Raw genomic sequence first — 25,631 nt, 5'->3', positions numbered from 1 at the left:
ATTTAACAGGTTCCATACTTGAAGTTATAAAATTGGTAACTATTATTTATTAGTAAATGTAGAATTTGGTTAATACAACGATACGAATATACTTCTTAATTAAAAGAAAATCTGCATTTTAACGTAATCATCAATCTAAAGATATTTCAATAAAAATATATACACTCAATATTCGTAAATCTAGTGTTAATTAATGTGAGACTAAAGTTTACTCCACTCATAGCTTACCGAACAAATTGATTATTTTTCCCCAAAATGGGCACCAACAATGGTAAAAATGGTTTTCTTACCTCGAGTCAAAGCTCATAGTCCTCAATTGTCAGTACTTCCGGCGCCTCTCTCTCGAAGAAGGCCGTAGGGAATGAATAATATTGTTTATCGAATCTTTCAAAGACCTACTTGAAAAAAGCAGTAGATCTTCTTCGCGAGCCGATCAATTCGCTCGACTCTGAATGAACGCACGACAATCCCGTTATCGTTTCGTCCGAGTGGGTCACCGACACCTCGACAGGATTTTACTCAGCCGCTTCGACGTCCACGTTCGAACAGGCTGAACAGTTCTTCTTGGTGGGGTCGAACAGGACCGTCTCACGTTCTTTGCCAAAGAATCATACGAGGCGCCTCGCTGCTCAACTCTGATCTTTTCCACGAACTTTCATTTAAAAATTTTACACTATCCAACGAAGCATGTTAGGTAACTGTAAATTGGACGTAACATTCAATCGACACCATTTCAGAATATTAAAATTTATATAATAGCTAAAAGGACACTCAGATATATATATAATATCAATAGAAGCAACCTATAACAGAAAATAGTATTTTTATATAAAAAGACAGCGATTAAATCTTATATTTCGTGTTCGATAATTAACGCTGGAACTACCAAAATGGTCAAAACGACCTATTCGTAGTTTATAATATTTTAAAAAATTTACTCGACTGGATTTTCGACTGAATATTTATTTTCATTGCATTATACGTTCCTTCATCTATCGTTTTAATTCATTTGATATAAATAAGTACACCGCGTACTTACGAACGAATAAATTCTACAGAGACGCAGTTCAGCGTGTATAAAATATGCGTATTGGGTTTTTGCACGCACGGAACGCAGTATGCGCAACAGTTGTACGAACGAAATAATGAAACGATCGCTAGGCTCGGGAAGAGGGGGATCTTGAAAGTGGAGCCATGTTTCAGCCGTCCCTGGAAACCAGATGGGGTCTGAAAGTGCCCCGCGTGCTCGCCTTCGAGGAACATATTCGTGCAGTATTAGTGTTCGCGGGAACGAGTAACCTGTCGCACCTTTTTATCTCTCGATCGTCGAGTATCAGGCTCGCCAACGATACGTAAGGACGTTTTCTCTGGGATTTTCGCCGATTATCGCGATAAAAGGAATAGTTTACCTAGTTCGTAGCACGGTGAAGATTCTCGACGAAAAGGAAACATTTCCGGCGAACGTGTCGGGAGGATCATCGACTTTCTAAGCTCCTTGATAATCAAAACTGGATCGACGAGTATGAAGATCGCCACGACGTTGTTCCTTTATGTAGTTGTCGGTACGTACGATTTGGTCTTTCTTCGTTCGAACGCAGCTTCTAGATCGAACGTGTGCAATTGGCAAGTTCATTTGCGTAGAATTATTCGGTTTATTAAAATTTTTTACCATTTTATTAAAATTCGATATTGTTCGCGATCTCTCGAACTGTTTTGTTCGAAATTGGTGCAGGCTCACGCAACGATTTTAGACGGAATTTTGGTTCACGGAACGAGGGTGAAAGTGTGGCCACAATTTCGCCGTGTAACTGTCACACGTCATCATGATCCCGGTAATCGAAGAAGGTTGCTGGCCCACTGACAACCTTCGCGATGCTTGGAATACATATTCGAACTAGAAGCTGCCGTGACCGAATACACAGCCAACGCTTGGATATTCGTATGCAAATCTCTAAATCTATTCGACAGAATTGTGTTTCGCTGACACACGGATATCGAAGCGTGGGCGGCGAGCCTCTGTCAAATTTTGCATAATAGAATCTTAGATAGTTTTCTTACTCGATACAAGGTTCCAATGTAAGCAAATCGAAATGATTAGAATTTTTATGGTGGAAACTTTTGATAGAGGCTCGTTAAAGTACTAAATCACCAGTTTTCAATACGAGGACTTTGCAAAATAAAAAGAAGGAAATTTTATTTCGCTTCGTTGCTCTATTAGGTGTAAAAAGTTATTGGAAACTGGTTTCCAGAGTATCTATGATAATCTTCTTGGGCAACTCGCAGGTTTCTGGGCCTTTTTCCATAATTTACGCCTTGTATCAAAGCATATATAATATTCTGTGCTATCGAGCCCTGACTTGTCTTGACCGACTGCACTGTTTACTCGATCTTACCACTCAAACTTCCCCTATCACTCAATCTTACTATAACTGAACTTATCTTCAAATAATCGCCGTCTGTCTCTATTGCTAATGGCGCAGCACTTCCTCAGAGTGGATGCCTGGTTACTTTTCACGTCTGAACAGAGATCTTTGTAAATACGATCTTGCGTATGAAATGCTACGGAATGAGGTTGCAACTCGAACGGGAGCCTACGTGATTTCTGTGCTCCTCCGTTGGTCGGCAAATGTAATTTTCGATAATTTTCCGGTTCTTTTCGCGTCGACCTAAGCGTGACCAAACTCATTTTACGTTACATCGCGATGATACAAATTACGCTGTTTCAATATTTTATGAAACCATTTGCACAAATTCAGATTATTTAGCTATCGATTCCGATTGGAAGATTTAACAAATTTTAACATTATCACAGTTAGAAATATATCTAAGACTATTTTTCAGTCATACCAACATTTATTACAACATTATATCGCAACCAGACACGTGTAAGATTACCAAGACTCACAGGCACATCGGTCTAAAAATTATTCATCCTGAATAAAATTATTTCAGTGCTTTAAAAATACGTGGTATCATTTTGCAAGTATCAAACTTCTTCTTAGGTCGTTTCATAAGTCTTTGCATATTCTTATTTAAGCAAATTTTAAAAAACTTGTCCATATTCGAAAAAAAATTATTAATCATTTATAAAGTAGTCATTGTTTATCCTAAATAACATTACTTCATTTTTTTAAGATACGTGGTATTGTTCTGCAGACACTAAAACGTCAAAATTATTTTTAGGTCATTTCTGACATAACTGACTCTTGATTTGCTTGCTACTCAAAGCAGTTTGCAACGTATATTCTCCTTAATGAACGTGTATCAGCTTTATCAGGTAGAATTATGTTTACATTGGATCAATGGTTCTCATAGTTAAACATACAAAGACTCAAAAATGGATCTAATATTTTTAAAACCGAAGAAAGATAACCAATCTAGACCTTTCAGGAATTTCATTGTAAATATGTTATACGTACTAAAAAGATTTAATTTATTTCCTTCGTAAACAGTTCATCTGTCAAACAAATAAAAGTGATGATTGTGAAATTAGCACGAACAAAAGAAAATATAAAAATAAAACGAGACGTAAAGTCCGATGTATCACGTGTTTGACAGTTAGAGAGAGGCAGGGATGTACATAATTATGTAAATAAGTTGGAAAATAAGTGTAATGTACTCGCGTGTACCATTACGAGTTTGCTTGTGTAGATACGCTAATCGCAGCAACGTTATTTACGAAGTGAGTTTGTTTAATACAGTCATAAACGCGAGTACCGCGTCGATTACTTTTAACAGATTCTTATCGAACTTGGAAAGGAATTTCTCTTTCGCGCCTCTTTCGAGTTTAGTCGTTCGAGGCGTTTATTATTCGCGCGTAATGGACGTTTCCCGCGAAACGGCGACTCCGATGACGGGCAGTGCATATCAGCGCTGTAAAACCATTAAACGGCCGCGTCTACGACGAGAACAAGCTCATCGAATAGGAAAAAGTAACAGTAAAGCCGATCGTACGCATCGGTGCAAACTAGAAAGTGCAAAAGTATCGGTTTTCATTGGTAAAAATGCCACGATCGAAAAAGAAAAGAAGAAATAGAACAGATCTACGACGAAAGTAAGCAATTGCAGTTGTCTCGTCAATTACGGTCACGAGAAAGGAGACTGAAACCGATTCGACGTACGTCGATGGTAATTACATATTTTCGACTTTTGATCGTGTAATACGCGAAGATATAATAGGGAAATTTAGGTCGAGGGAACGAAGTGACTCGCGTCATAGAAATTTATACCTCCTGTTATGACGATTTTCGTTCGCAGGATGCAGCACATTCGCCATTATCCTGTCAATTCGAACACGTAATATAGTGTCAATCTTAGAGAAATTTTCACCGCATATATTACAATAATAACTTTCACATTCAGGTATTAATTACATTTATTGTGGTGAAAATACGACGCGTTAAGTAAACGTTGTTACGCGTAAATGATTCTTGCAAGTAATTACTTATAGAAAATAAAATGTCAGGTGTTGTAAAAGATTATACAGGTGGAACATATTTTTAATACGGAGTCGAAATAAATATTAATTCTTATTATGTCTTTTCTTATTTAGGGTTAATTTACAAACTTAGGCAAAGTGGCCATTTTTTATTTACTTTTGTAAATCCGATATGCCTTTTTTACGATCGTGACTTTCTGTCGATGTGTGTTTTATTAAATAGTTTTTCTAAAATTCCGAAGTGACGGTAAAACAGTTAATAAAATTGCAAATTGTTTTTTTTAAATACCTTTCAGAAGCAGGTATACTGATTATTAACGCTATTAGAATGCATCTATTATAGATAACAAAACTTTAGTAATTATTAATGATAACATGTAGCTTCTGGAATCGACTCGAACACGGATGCTTTGGGATGGTAATCATTGGAATCCCATATTTTAATGAATAAGATTTTGACGGCAAGGTTATTTAGGAAATCGGGTCAGCAACGGGTCTACGCGAATGCTTCGTTTCTGACTAGTTACTTTCTACTCACCTCTGACCATCTATGGTACTCTTTCCAACGTTCTAGTTCTGTCGATCTTCGAAAATTAATTCACCAATTTGACCAAAATTTTACTTTAAACGTCGTTTAAAAAATATCCAACATCAATAGCTTCATCAATCTTCTTCAAATGGTAAAATATTCGAAAATTGAAAAACGTCAGAATTCTTATTAGGCCATTTCATAAGTCTTTGCATATTCTTACTTAAACAAAGTTTAAATAAAAAATCATTTTTTAATTGAAACCAATTGAAAACAATAGTCTTGATTTCTTTTCGCATTGACCATTGTTAATTGGTCAGTATTAATCTAGTGAAAGAAATTACTGTTCAATTCCCAACTCCTTGACAATTCACTACAAATGTTAAACACTCAGTTTATTAAACTATTGCAAATATGTTTCAAATTTGGTCTGTTTTAATATAATATTTTAGACTTAATTTAAAATTTATTTTGTTTCAAAATCCATCTGTGATAAAAGAAGGAAAGGGTTAGACTAAAAAGAAATAAGAAAAAGTCAGATTAGGTCACCTGTTGGCAAATAATTTACGAAGGTCGACACGAGAAGCGACTTTTGAAGGTGTGTCGTTGCCAAGGTAAAGGTAAAGGCCATTCGTGAGAAAGTGTTGCGCGAGTTTGCTCGTCAACGAGCGTCGTTACGTCGTTTCGCGTCAGGCACGAAGTCTTCTAAACAAAGAAAAGTGAATTTTACTTCCATTAATGGTATCGCGTTCCTCCTGTCCAATTATATCATGACTCTTAGGTCAATTCCCAGATGAACAGTGAAAGTATCCTTGAGCTTTGCACCGCAAAAGTCAATGTCCTCGATCTCGAGGAACAGATAGTATCTGCGACTGGGTTGTATTCTATAAACGGCGACGCGTTCCTTAGGATGAAACATATCTGCCATAACAAATGAAACAATTACACGTTTCGTAGAAAAGAAATGACCGATGTAAAGCTTGTCTTCACGCATCTTCGACAGTTCAACGAAATAAAGTATTTTCGTCAAGAAACAGCCAATATTGTTCGAGTTTTCGTTGCTCCAATTTTCCTTGTTGATCCAGTTCTTTTATTTTCTCGCAATAAGAGTTCACGGGTCGATTCATCTGTTCTGCGTTTTAACAGGTTGATTGACGTGCACGCGAACCGTCACTTCTGATGAGATTTCGAAAATGTCAGGATACAGCTAATTTAGACGATGAGAACAAGACGCAAAACTTCTACTCTTCGATCATCTCTGTCTCTTGTGAAATATTTTTTATATAATTCTCTTTACAATATTCTGCACGACATACTCGTACATAATGAAAATAAACGATTTTATTGCAACTAGTATTCGTCAGTTAGTTTTAGAAAATGTTTTCTCTACTTTAATACTTTAAACAAAAATAATTTAACTAAACTGTTTTTTCTGAAAATTCTGAAAATTCTGTGCTGTTCAGTTAGGAGAGAATTGTTTTATTTTTTTTCGGTGTTCACCTTCCACGTGTCCAAATCTTCACAATATTTTTAAAGTAACTATTTTATGGTGAGTCGAGTTTAGCTTCCAAGTCTTCAACGATAACGATCGAAACTCGTTAAATATTTTAATAAAGTGTCTTCATCCAACAACACGAGTCTTTAAGTACGTCATTTTTGAGAATTCACTATCGGAACTTTTAAATTATAATTAACACCCATTTGCCCCGCCCTCGTACACTTGACACACATTTTCACCACTGCAGTCATAGTACTTTCTTGCTCGAACCCGTCCAGCATAAGACGACGAATATGCTATTTCGTTATTTATATACCCTACTGTGACATTGAAGACAATATCTCTACTTGTACCAGTATTTATAACAAATGGATGCACCTCGTGTCCTCGAAAAAACTGAACTACCTGATTATCTAATAAAATGTATAACCTTGCAAACTTGTATCGACTTGACACCGATTTCTTCTTTCGATCGTGCATACCACTCGATAAAAACTTGATTAACCGTTTAATCGAGACGATTTAATAGAATTCTTCGGTTAATTAACTCCGCAAAAATGATATTTTTATTACTCAATTTAATACATTAATACCTTATTAGAGATATGGTATGAATAAATTTGCTATTGAAAGATAGAGCTGTTGGAGTTAACAATTACACAAAATTCATGGATGCATAACTTGAATTATGCATCATTTTTGTTAATTGCTGAATAAAGTGGTTAGGTAAATAAAAACAAATGTGTCCTATGATACTAAATTCTTGGTACTGCCTGAAATTATAATCAAGCGACATTAATCATTTCTGATTATGACTGCCTTTATATAGGAAGCAATTGCACCATCGATTTATTGGATTAGTTTTATTATAGAGTTCTCCAGTACCCCTGAATGCATATATACGAGCTATTACGTTTTAATTTATGCTTTGAAAACGCACGGTGGCGAAAAATTAATTTTATATCACGATTACAAAACAGTCACTCTGTTATTATATGGTAATTGCACGGTTCAATGATTTACAATTATGTTCATACGGTACTTGCACAGTAATTGCACGATAATTACATGGTAATTATAATCGTAAATTATTAATAAATTTACATGTTACTTTACTTAGTTTAAAATGCTCTTGCTCGATAAACTCGGCCAACACGTGTCTCTGTCAAGTTAGACTTGAGCTTTCTCGTTCGAAAATTTCACCGTGTCCGAATGCGCTCAACAAAATTTCTACAGGCTGTTTCTTTCCATTCACAATCGCAACAGAAACGAATTAATAAAGTTATTTCAATTTTTGAGCGTCATTAAATACAGATTTCTACGGATTTCATAATTTTTCGAAATCACCTAATAAATATGAGATCTCTCTTCGTCTTATTATACAACTATGGTTAAAACGCGGAGTGTATTAAGTGTGACAGCACGTTTTTTATCGAAACATCGATTAAGTAAAAAAGATACATAAAACAGATATATACCAAAAATATGCAAAAAGGTGGTCGTTAAATTTGTAGAAAAGAGGTCGTCTCTGCTGACTGTTCTTTTTCTTAATTTTCATTTAAAATTTGTCCTGAACAAACAAGTTTTTAAATTCAATTTCCAGCAAACATAAGCTAGATGTTATATATTTTATATTCGACGTCCTGATAAAATTTTCTTTCGTTATATAGATGATATTTTAGTTCTATTTATGACTCCAATTAAGTTTTATTTATAATTGTTTACTACTTATTTTAATAATGGTTTATGAAAGTGCAAACAGACAAACGAAAAGAAATTCTAGAAATGTGTGACTCGGTTTAAATATTTTATAAACGTCCAAGTATAAATCCAAATAAATACAATTTTATTTATATACGGATTTATATTTAATAGTAATTGTTAAAATTATTAAAATTTAAAATGGTTGATATCTTGTATGTAATTAATTTCGTCTGAACTGTCAAGATGGATTGTTATTGTGTAATTTGCTTAGCTGATGGACAGTAAGAAGACAACCGTTCTATTATTTGGAGCGTGAAGGAGAACTGTCAAGAAAATGAAACGAAACGGAATAAAAGAAACGAGGATCACCGTCATTAACAGTAATCGGTCCTGCTCGACGAAATTTGCACGTGACTTTTCCTTTTTTTCACAGTCGGTGAACAGAAAACGTCGCGATTCTGAAAAAGCGGAACTGATTTTTGTATATGAGGGACCATCGCGATCATTCAGCGTGGTTTGACTCGACCTTTGAAGTAGGTTAGTAGGCTATGGCCCGATGCCACGACTGAGATCCGGTAATCTTTTTCAAACAGAAATTCCAAACGTTCCTTTCATAAATATTGCATTTTATTAAATGTGTAGAAATTGAATTTTGAATCAAAGTTCCATACAATTAATTTTATAAGTAAACGTAACGATGGCGTAATCGTATAGCAGGAGTCTTAAGAAAACTTTCTCTATTTATCGAAATTATACTTTTCGTGTTGAATTCAGGTATTAATTATTTAGTCTGTCATATAGGAATGCTTAACGGTTCGATAACAGCATTTTAGGTACTTTCTCAATACTTACGTAAATCTTACTTTATTTATTTTTATATCGTGTATCTATATTTTTCTACTTATGTAATAATTAAATAAGTAAACGATCGACAGCATGAGTAGATATAGTTACACAAGAATCGAAGGTTTATTATTTTATATTCAAAGTAACTATTTTGCTACGTAACTCAAAAATCAAACCAAATTGATCTTCTTCAGGATGAGGTATTCAGACGTAAATAAATTAAAAATCTCAAGTCTGGAAGCATATTCATTTTTTCTAGTTATTTCAAAAATATGAATTATATTTATACAAACATTTTTACAATTAAAATTATAAATGTTGTATAATTTGTTCGATTAACAATATCTACTTTATCTAAAAATATGTGTATACAGAATATTCTGTAAATTTTCTACTTTAATATAAACTAACTTCAAATTGATCAGAACTCTAATATGTGTAATTAATAATCTAATGTGTGTAACTAATAATTTCAATCTTGGAGCACCAAAGGATTGATTTAATAAATTTCTTGAAATCCTCGTCCTTAATATTAAGTATTTTATAATAATAATTTTGATAAAAAGAAAACGTGATTTGAATTTTCGATCAGATGCTTGGAAGAAAAAGAATAACTCACACGTCGAAGTGTGTGTACACAACCTGTGTTTGAACTCTCTTCGACGTTAAAGCGTCCTTTCTATTACATCCTGGGGAACCGCAAATAGAGGAAGATACCGCGTCTTCCGTAAGAAAACGTCATTATATCTCAGAGTCATTTTGACAAAGAATATTAGAAACCATCTGTCGACGTGACGTGAGCACTACATACAATATACAACGTTTAATGTCTGATTTCACTAGAAAATTGCTTTCTCGAAAAGGAAACTGTTTCATGAAAATGTTAACCTATTGTAGTGCAAAGCGAAAACGTTCTTCTAAAGTAACTGCAACTATTCACACACAAAACGAGGAAGTTCTACACAATGTTTCACAAATTGATGCATAAAATGCATACAATTATTTTCAGACTCTGTCCAGTATTAAATAATTTAACCTTATGGTTCTTTTATGGCATCTTTAGACTGCATATCAAGAGTATATTTAAGAAAAATTTAGATTCCATTATTGTTGTTATATCTCGATATGTTTTGTAATAGAGATGTATCTATCATTTACGTTTTATTTTACTCTGAAATTAGGTAGTACTATAGACAATTGTCTGAACGCCATTTCCTAGAAACGAATCTTCATTGCAATTAATCGAACGTTCGTTAATATTTCATCGACCCTAATGCCACATTCACAGACCTGTAAGGATCAATAGCACAGATTAGGAGCCATAAATTAACGACCCCTGCAAAAGCTGAATAAGAGAATATATTAGAATGGTCGTCGTTTTAATCAATTAGAAGCGATTCTCGCGTTAATGGCGTCGTTCAAGTCCCTGTTACCTGATCCAGCTCGAAGCTGAAACGAAAACGCGTGACTTTCCATCGTGATGGAGTTCTTTCATAGTCGAGCGGACATTTTTATGTTAAAAAATCCAGTTTCAAAAATGTCTAGACTTTCTCCGAAACTATTTTATCAATCCTGGATACGTGTCTCGATTTTAAACGCACCATTTTGTTCGCAATTAAACGAACGAAGGATTCACGGTCTGTTTCGTTCTTATTGCTTTGCATCTATATTGTGCAACATAATAATTTTGTCGATAAAACAAAATAAGAAATTTCAAATAAATTGGTATCGAATAAGACAAGAAATCTCCACTAAATTGGTATGTAAATTAAAGGTTTAGCGCGCGTTTGCGAGTCGCGATGGAAAGTTCGGCTGCGATCGAGGGGAACGAAATCTGTTGGATCGGAACAGGGATCCAATGGTGTTCTTTTCTTCCGGTTTGGTTCCAGGATGCACGTGGCGGGAGACGCTAGGGACATGCGTGTTTCAGTCGGACTTTGGTTTCGCGCTAAACTGCGCCTTCAAAAAGTCTGGCCTCTTTCGAGTGCGAAATCTTGGAGGTGTCAAAGGCTACGTCGGCCTGGGTGAGTCGAAACAAGCACCGATGCCAACGATTGTAACATATTTCGTTTGAAACGATTACACTAAACCGGGCGTCGTTCCGTGAAATACGAACGTAAACAGTTTTGGAAAAAACATCAAACACGAGCATAACATAGATTGAAATTTCTTAAATCGCTTCTTTCTATTCTATGGACTATTACTGTAAATATTGTAACATACTAATAACAATTTGTTCGATAGCTTTTTTAAATATTTTCTTCCGTAGAATACTATAACTGTATCGATTAATAGAAAAGTATGTACAAAGTATTGCTTCGTCATGGTGGAGGAACTATTTTTATATAATTTTTTCTTTTTATATTATTAATTTAAATCTACTAATTCTAAGTTACACTTTCTAGAGTTAATAACTTTCTATTGCTGTTTGTATGTATTATTTTGCAACCTGATTTTATAGGACGAAATAATACGCTGTCACCTACCAAGAAAAAAGGGAGTGCTTTATGTGATATTACGTTGATCATTATATAAGAATCGAGCTGCTAAACCTGTTGACCTATTTTATTCTATAAACACGTAGTAATTAATTAATAGGCATCAATAATCCTGTCACTCTTTTTATATCCACGATGATCTTATTTGTTATTATTATATTAAAGTAGTATGTGTAACACAAAAGTGATATACGATAATATAATTAATCACAAGGTAAAGAAAGTAAATAATCATTCGCTATAAAAACCATTTTAAAATGATTCATGGTCATATTCAGAATACGATAAATAAGTTGTTTCTATAAATGAGGAGATTGTAACGTATATTCTAATATTGATAAATCGAGGTTATATAACAAATATTGTAATACATTTCTATATACAGAATGTTTCAAAACAACAAAACAAACGAATTTCTCTTGTGAAAAGATCGAAAAATTCCTATACTATTTTGCAATCCAAGGCTTCGTTTTTGAGATTATAAGCAGTTAAAGTTTACAGTTAGATGGTCGCGTGACCGCGCACGCACACATTCACGCATAAGCAACACGTGCTCATGGCGTTCACACACGTAAACATTTTAACTGTTTAACAAAGCCTCAAATTGCAAACTAATAATGAACTTTTCGATTTTTTTAAGAACTTACATGTTCCAATGTTTCGAAACACCCTATATTAGTACGAAAAGTTTTCATAAATGCAACATATTTTATCGTATTTTGAAGATTACAATAAACCATTGGTTAGGAACGTTCAATAATATTAAATTGCTTATATACTTGCAATGCCAACAATTTATACTTGTTTCACAAGAACAATTACCAAATTTTAAAATCGTTAAACTTCAGTAATCCTTAGTATCGTGTAAATTGTATTATACAAAAATTAGTGACATTACAAAGGTGAATCATAAAATAATCATAGAACTTTAAAAAATGAAATTCTTAAGACGTTCTACAATTAGACGAAACCATGAAACGAGGAATAGATTTAAAATTTTATGTCCTTCCATCCATCTACGTGATTGAATAATCTTTATCGATCCATCGTTTCGTTCCATTAATCGAGATCGATGTATCTCGTTTGCCAGGGAGCAATGCAGAAAGTGAATGAGTATGACTCGCAGATGGTAATTAATCGCGTGGAGCGTGCATGAGATTGGCGATGACTTTCAACTCGAAGCAAGTATAATATCTCATCCTAACCCACTTTTATCGCGGGTTTTGCAAATACACGATTTGCTGGAAAAAAGCGTCGTTTATTATTCGCTGGATTCTCTTGGCCCCGATAATGGATGAGATGTCACCGACATTCCCGTGAAAGATGACGCCTCTGACAAAACCGTAATTTGCATTATGCGTACGTAATCCACGGTGTGATGAATAAACTCTTTTCGTAAAAACGCGTTGTTTGCTAGTTTACGGCGTAGTGCAAAAAATTACGTCGGTTGTTACGCAACACGTGGGTTGCTTCACTCTTTTCATGCTCCGAAGTTTCTTCCTTTCGTATAGTTTTTTTTTCTAACCCTCTGTGCTATGTTTCTATGAGCAATTCTGAACGAAAATACGTGTTTCGCTTTTGAAAATTTTACCAAAGAGAATATGTATATATGTATAACGTCAGAAAAATTTGTAAACAAAAAAGCAGTATATAATTATAATCCTGGAATATTGTATTAGGACACTGCATTCATGGTTTATTTTTTAAAAAGTTATTCAGTTGTTGATAATTTCGTATTAGTAAAATGCTTTTTTCAACAATTTTAATATTTAAACTAAGCATTAACAAGATTATGGGTATAGGTGTAGTGTTGCAGAGTTAATTTTAAATTAGAATCATTCGTAGTATTATGCTTTATGACAATAAGGATTATTTATTATTTATTTCGAACGCTTTTAATTTAATTTTTATGTAATTTCTCGATAACAGCATTTTTGGTTGCACCTCGCCTCTTATGTATTTGTATACTTAATTTTAGTCAAATTTATATACCAATTTCTACTACCTTTTATTTACTCATAATAGTCACTTTAAAAGAATTTTATATGTTACAAATTGGTTCCTTTTTCTTTTATTAACTTAAATATTTTTTCATGTGCAAAAAATTCTTTTTATATCTACAGTATAATATCAATAACATAAGACTATAAACTGAATTTTATTTCTGTAACGAGAATTTACTTTTTACTATTATATTCAGTTTAAAATGTTACGTTAAATGTATCATATCGTTTGCCATATTAAAACATGCCATTTTTTTTTTCGTATAATTGTGCTACATAGTTCTGTTATGTAGTAACAGATATACCATGTGACTTGTTAAAAAGTGCATGGTATTATATAGTACATATTCTAAATAAGAATGTAATGTTTAATTGATTTATCTCGAAGTAATAGTGTTATTATTATTTCTAGGGTTTTCCGTCGGTGATGAACTGGGCTTCACTCAATCTTTATCTAACGTAGAGGCTGCCAAAAGAAGAAGTGTACAAACTAGCAGGGGCAATGTACCGCCATTTACTAACACCGTAAGAATTTTCAAATATTGGAAATTAAATCTTCTTCTTTTGTAGATGGGAGTTTATATAATACATCAAATAATATTACTATATTTAGTAACTGTTCTCTTCTTGGTCAAATTATCCAATCTTATTGACAAATTTGTTAATTAAATCAATTTTCTTCATATTATAGATTCGACATTGCGAAAAGGTACCAATCACTATTTATAAAAGTTAAATTTCTATCTCCGTTAAACAAAATCAACTAGTTACACTAATTCAAAATGAAATTTTCAAATGAAATTTTCAAAATGACAGTGCAGAATATTTTCTAGTTGAATCTAAATTTAGGTAATACGCTGGTAATTATTTTTTTAGCGTGCTAGACCATAATATGCATCACTATGCAGGAATTCGCGTTGCAGTAACTAGCTCAAGGAAAATCTATCGGATGAGAAAACAACTGTGAGAACATCCATCGCGATTCTTATAATTTAATGATGTTTTGCAAAAAAAAGATGCACAAGTCAGATAATCTTTTAATCGCGTACTATATTACTTCTCTTTAAAAAATTTCGTCGCTGCGAGACTAAATGGACTACGAAAATCTTTCGCTTGCATTTCCGTTGTTTGTTATTTTATTTACTGTTAAAGTACTTTTTCACTTTGTTGTTTATCGACAAATTATTTCATCGTTAATCCAAACGAGTTCATTCTTTATTACCGTAACACAATTTCCACCGTTATATCTTGGGAATATACGAACGACCTTATCGTAATTAGCGCGTGAATGTCGATGCAGCTCTTTTCGCGTACAACTTTCCGTAACAATAACCTAGGGCAAGGTTCGCGTTCGCGCGAGTACCTAGTAACGAGGGTAATGCATTTAGACATTATGGAAATGCAGAAAAGTAAAGTGAACGATTCAGGACAAGGCTTCGGAATTTCTTTTGTGCCTCGGTGTTTGCTAAGGTCGGGGTGCAAGTGCGAAGTTTAATAACTACGATGTCCCCTGTGATTGATTTTATATACGTATTACGAAACTATACTCGTTCGTCAACTAACTCTACTCTTAGCAAATTCATAGAGAAATATTTCTCTACGATTTAAATTCCAGTTTGGAGATTCACTTTTCCCAAACATTGGAAAGAACTTATCAAATAGAGTTTCACAACACTTTCATGAGTGTAATCGCTTTAACTACTGGACACAATTTGAGTAAATAACGAATAATCTTTGAAAAAAGAATAAACTATGTGTTAGGAAACTAAGTATTTATACACACGAAAATAAAGTAGTTTATTCGAAAATATTTTAAATTGAGATACAACTAAAATATATTCCAACGAGATAGACACAGTTCAATGGTCTCAATTGAAAATAGTTTCACATATGTTCCATTTAACCTTGTTCCTGATTTATAGACATTTTTGTACTCCAGTAACGTGTATGTACTTGTTAACCTTGGCACGATGTGCTCGAAATGGCCATTTTCGGTCCAAATACGAGCCCACAGGCATTTTGTCATAGAATTTCTTAATCGTACAAAACTTCCAAGCGTTTGAGTCGAATTTGTAGTCAGTCTTCTTGTCTACGTTACCAAAATGTTTCGACATCGTTAGTAGACGTTGAATGAACAAATGTTTTTATGTAACCTCATAAATGAAAATTCAGTGTATTTAGATCAACGTAACGAGTAGAATGGAATTTCAAAGACAGAATACTTGAGAAATAAGGTTAAGTAAATATCATTCATATCATTCTGTTCGTTTTATTAGTAGTCACTGAACATCCACTGTAGCTGTACCTTTTTGTAATTGTATAAATCTTTAAGTAAGGTGATTTATTTTGGTACCTTTAATTGTTACTTTTCAATCCCCACAATATTATCAATTTTTAGATTTTCATATTTAACAATTTAGAGGTATATTTTAGGAGTACAAAGTTTGAACAGAATGTAAAATAATTCATTTTTTACACTTTCGGAGAAATAGGTCGCTTGAAATGTGGAACAAATAATTTGTTTAAGGCAACCAATCGAGACGAAGTCAGACAGCACACGCAAAACACTCGACAAGTGGTGCCTCCTTTCAAGCCTTTGCCGCCCGGTGCTGCGCGACCGATAGCTCAGCAACCGGAACGTCAGAAATTGGTTGTCCAACAGAATTCTACGGCTCTCAGGACCATACCTGCTCCGGCTTTATCAGCGACGCAACAGGATATGCTGAGGCAGCAGCAACAGCTGGTGCAACAGGAAGCGAAACAGAAGCAGAGGCTCCAGCAAGAGGCGTTCGCGTTGCAAGTGCTGAAGCAACAACGGTTGCAACAGCAAGAAGCGACGAGGCAACAACAGCTGCAGAAGATCCAGCAGCAACAGAAGCAGCAACAACTTCAGCAGCAACAGAAGCGACATCAACAGATGCTTTCGATGCAAGTGAAGAGAGATCAGGTGATTCTATCAAACGAAATTTAGACTTTAAAGTAAAGCTGCAAAATGTAAATCATTTTACATGGGTGACGAATTTGAAATTATTAAAACTATAAGATAATACATATATGTATATGTATATGATTGGAAACCTATTCGATTGAACGAAAAATTCTTACGTTTTATTTGTTGCAACACGCAATTATATTTCTTTATGAAATTAAGCTTCAATCAGTTATACAGTGTTCGGACACCCCGGGGAAAAATTTTAATGGGGGATTTTAGAGGCCAAAATAAGACGAAAATCAAGAATACCTATTTGTTGATGAAGGCTTTGTTAAACAGTTATTAACGTTTAAAGTTCCGACCGTACTGAATTTTTTTCTCGAAAATGCACAAGATTTCGAGGGTATGTCTATTCACCAAAAATGATTGTAATTGACACCCCGCAACCGAAAATAGTTTCTTTAGAACGATTTGAAATTTTTTAATTTTGTCGAAAAATTTGCACCCTACTGGAATTTTTTTCTCGAAAGTGGGTAGAATTTCAAGGGTATGTCTAATGACCAAAACTGCTTGTAATTGATTCCTGTAATTAAATATAATTTTTTTAGAATGATTTGAAAATGTTTTTTGTCGTCGAAAAGTTTCACACGGTTTCGAATTTTTTTCTAGAAAGTGGGTAGGATTTCGGGGGTAGGCGTATTCACCAAAAATGATTTTAATTGACCCCCGCAATCGAAAATAATTTTTCCAGAACGATTTGAAATTTTTGAATTTAATTGTTAATAACTTTTTAACGAAGCCTCCATCAACAAATTGGTATTCTTGATTTTCGTCTTATTTTGGCCTCTAGAATCCTCTATTAAAATTTTTCCCAGGGGTGGCCGTACACCCTGTATAATTTCTCTCGTTAGATATTGCTGGTTGGTAGTCAAGTTAAAAAATCTTGAGCTAATAAGTATGAATTCAAAACCTCTCTGAGAAGATGTAGGGTCTCATCAATGCATGTTTGAGATCATTTTCTGTATCAATCAGAACAAAGAAAATAGTGGCTGTCAGATAATAAAAGAACAATCATTTTGAATATATGTCTGTAGACACGATTTTAAGGAATATTTACAAAATTTATTCGATAGGCAAACATTATAATAAACATAGTCAGAAAGTTTGAATGAACGTTTCAACCCTTAGATTGGGTTCTCTTTAGTAATAAATTGTATGCTTTTATTCGATAGACGCCACAAATGCTTGCAATTGCATCTGCAATGCCAGGAAAAATGCCTAATATCGTTGCCGCGATTCCACCAGCCGGAAGTATAGTGGAACCGGAACTTGCGTCAAAACCGATATCTTCGAGCGGAGGGCTACCACCGTTCATTTCTATGCCGCCATCGTCAGCACAGTTGACTGATCGAATCAGCAACAGTCCTACAGTTTTGGAGGACTCTGACAACGAAGTGTCGAAGGACGATTTCAATCAAGTAATTATTTTTTACTTTCGTCGTCCTAGGAAAACTGGGAGCTCGAGGTTGAATCCTTAAACACTTTAAATTTTCTTAATTCAATTTTCTTTGGTAAAAAATCGATATATAAGAAGTTGATTTAAAAGACAAAGTATGAAACTTCGTATGCCAGATTACTTTTCTCGATAGAATCTTCTTGTATCAATTTTTTGTATTGCTTAAAAAAACCTAGAGCTTGACCTAGTTTTTAGAGTCACTTTGTATATTGTAATCTCTGTCTCTGAATATTTACCTATGCGAACTTTAGCCCCATATAATCAAAACATACATAGTTCCATCATTTCAAACCATACAATCATTAACTGCTTCGTTTTTAGTCCTCCACTAGTCGTTAAGTTTGTGCAAGATGCTTATCATTTTTCACTTAAAAACAAATGCAAGGAAAATCTATATTAATTTCTTGAATTTGATGACAGAAAACACGCTACGATCAATGAAGGTTTAACTTTTACAATAAAGTTACAAAAATTCAAATATTGACATTTCAAAATTTATGATTCCTTGAATAGTGTATTTATTTATTATTGTTCTATGGTCTTGCTATAACACCCTATCGTCAACAACATTTATTATGAATTCACAAGACTTTTAGAAGTTCGTGAAGATTGCTTCAACGTCTGTACCAATTAAAAGTTTGCTGGACGAACCATCGAGGACATTCTTAAGTCTTTGTTACTTTGTTCTTCTCGTTAATCTCAGCTTCCTTTGCCCGGGGACGAGGCTGCTTCTTCCGTAAACGAGATGACCTTACTTTCCCTCCATCCAATGTCGTCCGAGACCAGCCAAGCTTTGACGCAACAGCAAACAGAGAAACGACAATCCTTGCCATCGTCTTTGCCGTCTCTAGCGCCTATTCAGGGGATGGAGACGTCTCTGAAAGCTCTGGCGGAAGCCAGCAACATCACTTTGGAAGCTCTGGAAGCAGCGATACTGCTCAGGCAACAACAACTCTTGCGCAAGCAACAGGGACCAACCAGTTCGACTACAAGCACGACGACGACAACGATGTCTCCGCCCAAAAAGTAATGTAAAATTGCACTTGGAATATTTTCTTAGAGCACCGTTATCGTAAAATTCGCTTTTTCACCAATAAAATAATTCTTCGTTTCTTGGACCTGCCCATCTACTATTTTTAGTCATTATATTTAGATGGACATCTTGATAAATATTTCTCCTATAAATTCCTTTAACTTATAAACAGCTTGACTTTAAAAGGGTTAGATTGGTCTCCAGGGAAAAGTTTATGCACCGTTTCATAAGAGTAGTTTTTAATTGATCAGTTAGTGTCAATTTGAAAATGAAAACCTGAACAATATAGCAAGCAAGGCAATCTGAGATCTTTGATGGGTCTAATTGAAATGTTAGCGAACAGTTAAATTTTCGAGTATACTATGGAATATTTTATTTTATAATCGAAATTAGAATTTTCCTCTAATTATCTATCTTGCCCCGCTTCAAACAGTCTACACTGCAAGAGTATTAATTTCATAAATTCTTTTTACTTTCAGTAAATACAGTTCTGGGGCCACTAAAGTGATGAACGCGCCTCGTGAATATTATCCACTGGGTTATGACAAGAACTTCGACGATAATTTCGCTAGTCGTGTCGATCTTCCGGATACGAGTTTTTATTGCGGCGATCAGAAACATTTCCCTGGCCTTTACGCTGACGAGGATCTCGGATGCATGGTAAAATAATATAAGAAAAATTCTCAACCAATATTATAAATATAAAATTCATCGAGTCAACACCCTAAAAAACGATTTAGTAAAATTTTTTAAAAATATTCACACATATCAGCTCTAACAATATATAGCATTTTTCCTTATTCACAGATATTTGTCGATGAATAATCTGTCGTTAAATAATAGATTTTCTTTCGTGTGTATTCAGGTATTTCATGTCTGCGCGCTGACAGATGATGGGTTGATTATGAAGAGCTTTTTGTGTCCAGAGTCGACGTTGTTCGATCAAACGATTCTGAAATGCAATTGGTGGTTCTACGTCGATTGTAAATCGTCGAAAGGCTTGTACGATAGCAATATTCCTATAAGCAAGAGCTACCAACTGATGAAAGCTCTCGCGTTCTTTTCAGCGTACAAAAACCATGAAAACAGTACAACCAATGCTCAAGAAAGCTCAATTACCGAGAGCTCCTGAAATTATTGTAAGGAACTTGAATGATCAAACTTAGTATATAATAGTAGGGCATCTTCCATAGACTTTGATCGGTTCTACGATTGCCAATTAATGTTCCTTTAATCCATTAAGTCACGAGTTAAAACTAACTCTCTTATTTACTGGAACGTCGTGCTATTTTTATGTCTCTCGTCTCGACGGAAGACTTTCAATCAACGTACGTTTCTATATTTATTCTTCTTCAAAGGATGGTCTTAATGGGTTAGATAGAACTTTTTGTAAACGTGTAAGACGAGGGATACACATCGACAGCTTTTCGTTTAGTAGCCGTTTCAATCCCAAACGATAAGTGTGTACATATAATTTATTGTATTAGAACGTAATAATCGTAGTAAATAATTTTTTACAATAACATTGTAAATAGTTATACGTTGGTCTCTTCGTTGATATGGATTGTTTAAATAATAATTTTATTTTTCCGTATTTCTAGGTATTTTTATTTCTACGGTAAATAGAATTATGATTTCCGTTTCTCGTTGATTCGTTCGGTCGAATTAAAGTACAAATACGTAGAAAGCATAACATTTATTACGGCAAGTAAGGGTAACGAAAAATAATACAAATTATATGCCAATATTGCCTTATTGCGATTTACGCGGTCAGTCTATAATTTCTCGTCAACGTTTTCGATCGTCGTTGGAAATTTAATTATACACGAAGCTTCGTGGCAGTCAAATAGGAGACTGATAAACATTTCTTACGCTCCGAAGGCACAATTTCCATAGATGAATCAGTCCGCAATGATCATGTTCACTGACCCTTTAATCTCTACGATTATCGTAACTCGATTATTAATTCACTTTCTAAAGGTTACAAAACGTTGCTTATGTTATTCGTTATTACTGTTTACAAAAGCCACATGCGTGCCAATTGGACATGTCGGAAGTTTCTGTAAGATGAAAACACTGGCGAAAGGTGTTGAACATTATGGTTACAAATACAGCTAGCTAATAAGGCTCATAGAAAGACGCAAAAAAATAAATACATATTCGAAGAGTAATTGTTTCAGAGATGTTCGATCACTTAATTTGTAAATTTTTATTATACGATAGCAAGTGCAAAGAGATGTGCTCGATAGTATTGTGAATACTGATTTTTAAATAATACTTGTTACAGTGCATTACTTTTTTGTAAAAGGAATCTTGTAACATTTTAGAAACGATCAATTTTCGAACATATATTTATTCAAATGCAGTTGCTCTGCTAACCAGTTAAGTTCGCGGCCATAACTCTGAAACACCATATATAAAAGTCGACGTTAAAAATTCTATCAGGCAGTGCAAAGGTAAGTAAACCTACAGCGACACGTGTAACGTTTAGCGTTACATTTCGATGATTCGGTCGCAGGATTAACTATTTACCGAAACGTTACATTTACATTAAAAATATACGTGAATGGTGGCGAGATACTCTCATTCCAATTCCTGTTTCGCTCTAGAACACGAAAGGCAGCATTGTTGCTGATAAAAGTGGTAAGTGCAGAGCCGGGCCTGCAAAACTAAGTTGCAGTTCGATATACTGTCCTTGCAAAGTGCATTTTCCTCTAGTCCTGAAAATAAAAATCGTGACATGTATCACGCGTTGCTTCTAAGCACGATAATTAATGCAATTGCAAAAATACCGTTTGAGATTTCGGGATCGTTCTGAACTTGTAAAACTCTGTGATGATTTTCGGACCCGTGCACGTCGTCCTTGCAAGGATAGTCGTTGCAGGTTCTTCGAGACACAGGTTTGTCCTTTTCCTTGCAATGGAGCTCGTGAGGTTCAGGCGATTGGCCGTCTCTGTTTAAACACCTTACTTCCCTTTTCTGAATCCCTTTTCCGCACGATCGAGAACACTGAAGTTTTAAAATAAGTATCACAGGTTGTAGAAAAATATTTTTTTTATTTATTTTTATGTATTTCTCTTGATTCTTCAGATTAAAATTAATTATTCTTGATTATAACATTATTCGACGATTCTTTCTAAGAAATGTTGCACAGAAGTGTTTCATTGCTTTAGAAAAATTCTAGTAAACTAAACAACAATAATTTTATTTTATTTATTTGCAATAACATTAAAGGAACGAATAAAATTTAGATTATAAATATTTATAAGTTAGTATGAAAGAAAGAATACTTAATTTTCATGAGAGTCAACAATTTGTCTCAATTGTCAATCAAATTTAAAACCATTCTGAAACTGTGAAGGATTAAATAAGAAATTCAAATAAAATTTAATGATCCCTCAATCAACTGCAAACTCCAACCTGTTTAATGAATTTTAATACAAAGTTAAACAATTTTATAATATACAGGGTGTTCGGCCACCCCTGGGAAAAATTCGAATGGGGGATTCTAGAGGCCAAAATAAGACGAAAATCAAGAATACCAATTTGTTGATGGAGGCTTCGTTAAAAAGTTATTAAGAATTAAATTCAAAAATTTCAAATTGTTCTGGAAAAATTATTTTTGTTTGCAGGGGTCAATTATAAGCATTTTTGATGAATAGACATATCCCTGAAATCCTAACCACTTTCGAGAAAAAAAATCGGGTAGCTGTTGAAATTTTTTGGCAGAAAATAAAATTTTTCAAATCGTTCTAAAAAAATTATTTTTAGATGCAGGTGTCAATTACAGTCATTTTTGGCGAATACATATACCCCCGAATTCCTACGCATTTTCGAGAAAAAAATTCCTTACCGAAAATCTAATGTGAGGCTAAAAATGTTTGCCGGAATTTTCATGCGAATCTTTAAAACATCATAACTCCTGAACGGATTGGACGATTTTACTGTTTAAAAAAGCAAACTACGCGTATTTTGATGGAGAATATGTACAAATCGCAAAAATATTCAAAAAGTTGGTCCTTGTCCAGGCAAAATGAGTAAAACCCTATAAAAATGGTCCAATTTTCAAACAGCCATAACTCCTACAATTGTGAATATCTTTCAATGAAACTTTTTTCTGAAGTAGAGCTCATGGGTACCTACAAAAAAGTATTAGACAACTTTTCTGTAGGGTGTCAAACAAAATTACTAAACATGAAAAAGGAATTTTTAAGAAAAATCGACAGGGGGTAGGTGCTTAAATTTTTCGAGGAAAAAAAAATTTTCAAATCGTTCTGGAAAAATTATTTTCGGTTGCGGGGGTCAATTATAACCATTTTTGGTGAATAGACCTACCCTCGAAATCCTTCCCACTTTCTAGAAAAAAAATCAGTACAGGCGGAACTTTAAACGTTAATAACTTTTTAACGAAATCTCTATCAACAAATTAGTATTCTTGATTTTCGACTTATTTTGGCCTCTAGAATCTCCCATTAAAATTTTTTCCAGGGTTGGCCGAACACCCTGTATACAAATTTATTTTAATTCAGCACCCACGCTTGTTATTAATATAATACAACGTATTAAATTTGTACATATACATCGTATTATACAAATTTTAATTTTAATTTGACAGTTTTCGAATATTCCAAAGAAAATTGAGTTAGTCAAAGACGATGTTAGGAGCTAGCTTGAGCTCTGCTTGACGTTTCGACCCAAAATTTTCGAGTCATTCTCAATATCTGCGAATTACAATCCATCAAAAATTAATATGGTAAAATAAAGAAGAGACAAAAATTCTATCAAGTAAAACATAAGTTACATCTAATACTCAGCTTACAAAGTAATTTGTGGCCTGAATTTTCGAGGATGACTATAATTTTGGGTGAAAAAGAGGACAATGTTGCTCTTGAAACTAACTTCGTTTAAATGTACAAACTTGTTTGTTTAAATTACCTCTGTCCAGTCCGATACGAACCACATGGACGTGCACAGTGGACCGTTACAAGGTCTCCTCGTTTCCGGTTTGTTCGCAGGGCAGTTCATATCCAGAGCAACTCGAAGGGCTCCGCGAAGGGTCGTTACGCAGACTACTTCTCTAACCTGTTCTCCTGAATCACATTCCGTTGAACACTGGAGGGAAAAAGAGCAAATGCGTGATATTTATTGCTGAAACTAGTATGGTTTAATCATCCACGACGAGCGCAAGAAAGATTAGAGTAACAGCAATTACACAGTAGTTATTACATTAATACTAATTTTCGATTATTAAGCTTGCACGCGAGAAATTCATAAGAAATTATTCGCATTAAACAATCGACTGGCGAACGAAAGATTCAAATTTAATTTCCGGTTCAGCGATCCGGTCGGTCGGTTTCTTTTTCTTTCCACGATAATATTTTTATTTATGTCATTGAAACGCACCTCGGACCAAGGTCCTGTAAACCACTGTCCGCTGCAGGTCCTGTTACTGGAGCAGGTTCTCGAGGTTTCGGGTCGACTCGATTGCTCGCAAAATTCCTCCTCTGGACTCTTTTCGCAGAAAACCTTTCTTGTTTGCACGCCGGTTCCACATTCGGCCGAGCACTGGAAATTTATTAAAGAGCTAGTATGATAAATGACAAAGATTTCCATAAAAGCATTTTTTAAGACTTTTACGTAGGTGTTTACTCTGTCACAGTTGAAATAAAAATGAATTGTGCAAGTCTTACGTAAATTTTTTATTAAATTTGACAGTTTTTGATACAATTTGAAGCATTCTTTACTCGTTTAAAGCTTTGTAAATTACTACATTAATTATTATTTTTGCAAATTAAGTAATTTATACTTTTTGTTGACAAAAATAGTAAGATCTTTATAATGATAGAAAATGATAAACATACAGATTTTTAATTTTATATTCTAGTCCAGATCTATTTGTTGTATCAATGGCTGTTATTTGTGTATTAATTATATGAAACATTGAATTTGTTGAATATATTACATTAGAAATTGTTGGCCTATCAGTAGGTTATTTAAAATTTATTTTAGTCTTATTTCCTCACTTTTGGTAATTTTTATATCATTTACTATATTTTTACTTTTGTATCTTATTTTTCAGGTGTAGTTTTTTATACCTGAGGGGAATTCACGGAATTAAACACGTTCAAGAATGAAATAAACAATCTGATGATATTATCAAGTAAGTACAAAATAAAAAATTGGTTTTTTATTCAGAATTAATTTTCTTGTTAACTGAATGATATAAAGTTTGTTATTCCCAGTAATTTAAATTTGTAATGAAAAAATTTCTTCTCAATAATAAATTTTCAAAAAATGATCACATAATAAGTGCACTAGACAAAATTCAAATAGAATTTCTTTTTCTTTTGATTTTTTATTTTATTTATCACCAGTACAGTTATAATAGTTCTCAGAAAATCGTATTCTAAAGTTATTTTCGATTCTCAGCCTACCAAACTCGTCCAAATGGAGAAAAAGGTGTTAAGAAACGTGGGTTTGGAAATCGATAAGTCTTTTGCAGAATGAAATTTTATTTCGTCGCAGCAGGTGTTCGAAGTTACGCCAGTTTCGATGCATGTCTCGATACGTTTGAAGTTAGCACACGCTCAAGAATGCCAGGTTTTCTCCTTACTTCTTGGCACGAGCAACTGAC

The 25,631-nt window shown here is 34.0% G+C and overlaps 2 protein-coding genes across 3 annotated transcripts in view; one reads left to right on the top strand and one right to left on the bottom strand.

Annotated features, from left to right (window-relative positions):
• Positions 1 to 1,123: 1,123 nt before the first annotated feature.
• Mtg (mind the gap) lies at positions 1,124 to 20,515 on the top strand. 2 transcript variants are annotated; one of them, XM_076767624.1, is made up of 8 exons: positions 1,125 to 1,562; positions 10,905 to 11,039; positions 13,929 to 14,041; positions 16,044 to 16,463; positions 17,681 to 17,926; positions 18,668 to 18,990; positions 19,477 to 19,657; positions 19,863 to 20,515. In XM_076767624.1, exons 1-8 carry the CDS (start codon positions 1,523 to 1,525, stop codon positions 20,127 to 20,129), a joined length of 1,725 nt encoding a protein of 574 aa, XP_076623739.1. In that variant the 5' UTR covers positions 1,125 to 1,522; the 3' UTR covers positions 20,130 to 20,515. The 2 variants fall into 2 exon arrangements, with proteins under 2 accessions (XP_076623741.1, XP_076623739.1); XM_076767626.1 differs by lacking the exon at positions 10,905 to 11,039 and having other exon boundaries at positions 1,124 to 1,562.
• Positions 20,516 to 20,560: 45 nt separating this feature from the next.
• The window catches only part of LOC143343083 (thrombospondin type-1 domain-containing protein 4), a 46,943-nt gene continuing 41,872 nt past the window's right edge, over positions 20,561 to 25,631 (bottom strand). Inside the window, exons 11-14 of the mRNA XM_076767623.1 lie at positions 24,401 to 24,562; positions 23,933 to 24,109; positions 21,790 to 22,006; positions 20,561 to 21,717 (exon numbers count right to left, since the gene is read on the bottom strand). Coding sequence (XP_076623738.1) covers positions 21,581 to 21,717; positions 21,790 to 22,006; positions 23,933 to 24,109; positions 24,401 to 24,562 — 693 coding nt within the window. The 3' untranslated portion in view covers positions 20,561 to 21,580. The remainder of the gene's footprint in view (positions 21,718 to 21,789; positions 22,007 to 23,932; positions 24,110 to 24,400; positions 24,563 to 25,631) is intronic.

This window comes from Colletes latitarsis, chromosome 6 (genome assembly GCF_051014445.1).
Source record: "Colletes latitarsis isolate SP2378_abdomen chromosome 6, iyColLati1, whole genome shotgun sequence".
Classification (NCBI taxonomy): domain Eukaryota; kingdom Metazoa; phylum Arthropoda; class Insecta; order Hymenoptera; family Colletidae; genus Colletes; species Colletes latitarsis.
Note: the sequence above shows the minus strand (reverse complement) of the source record. Positions and strands in the feature narration are given on the sequence as shown.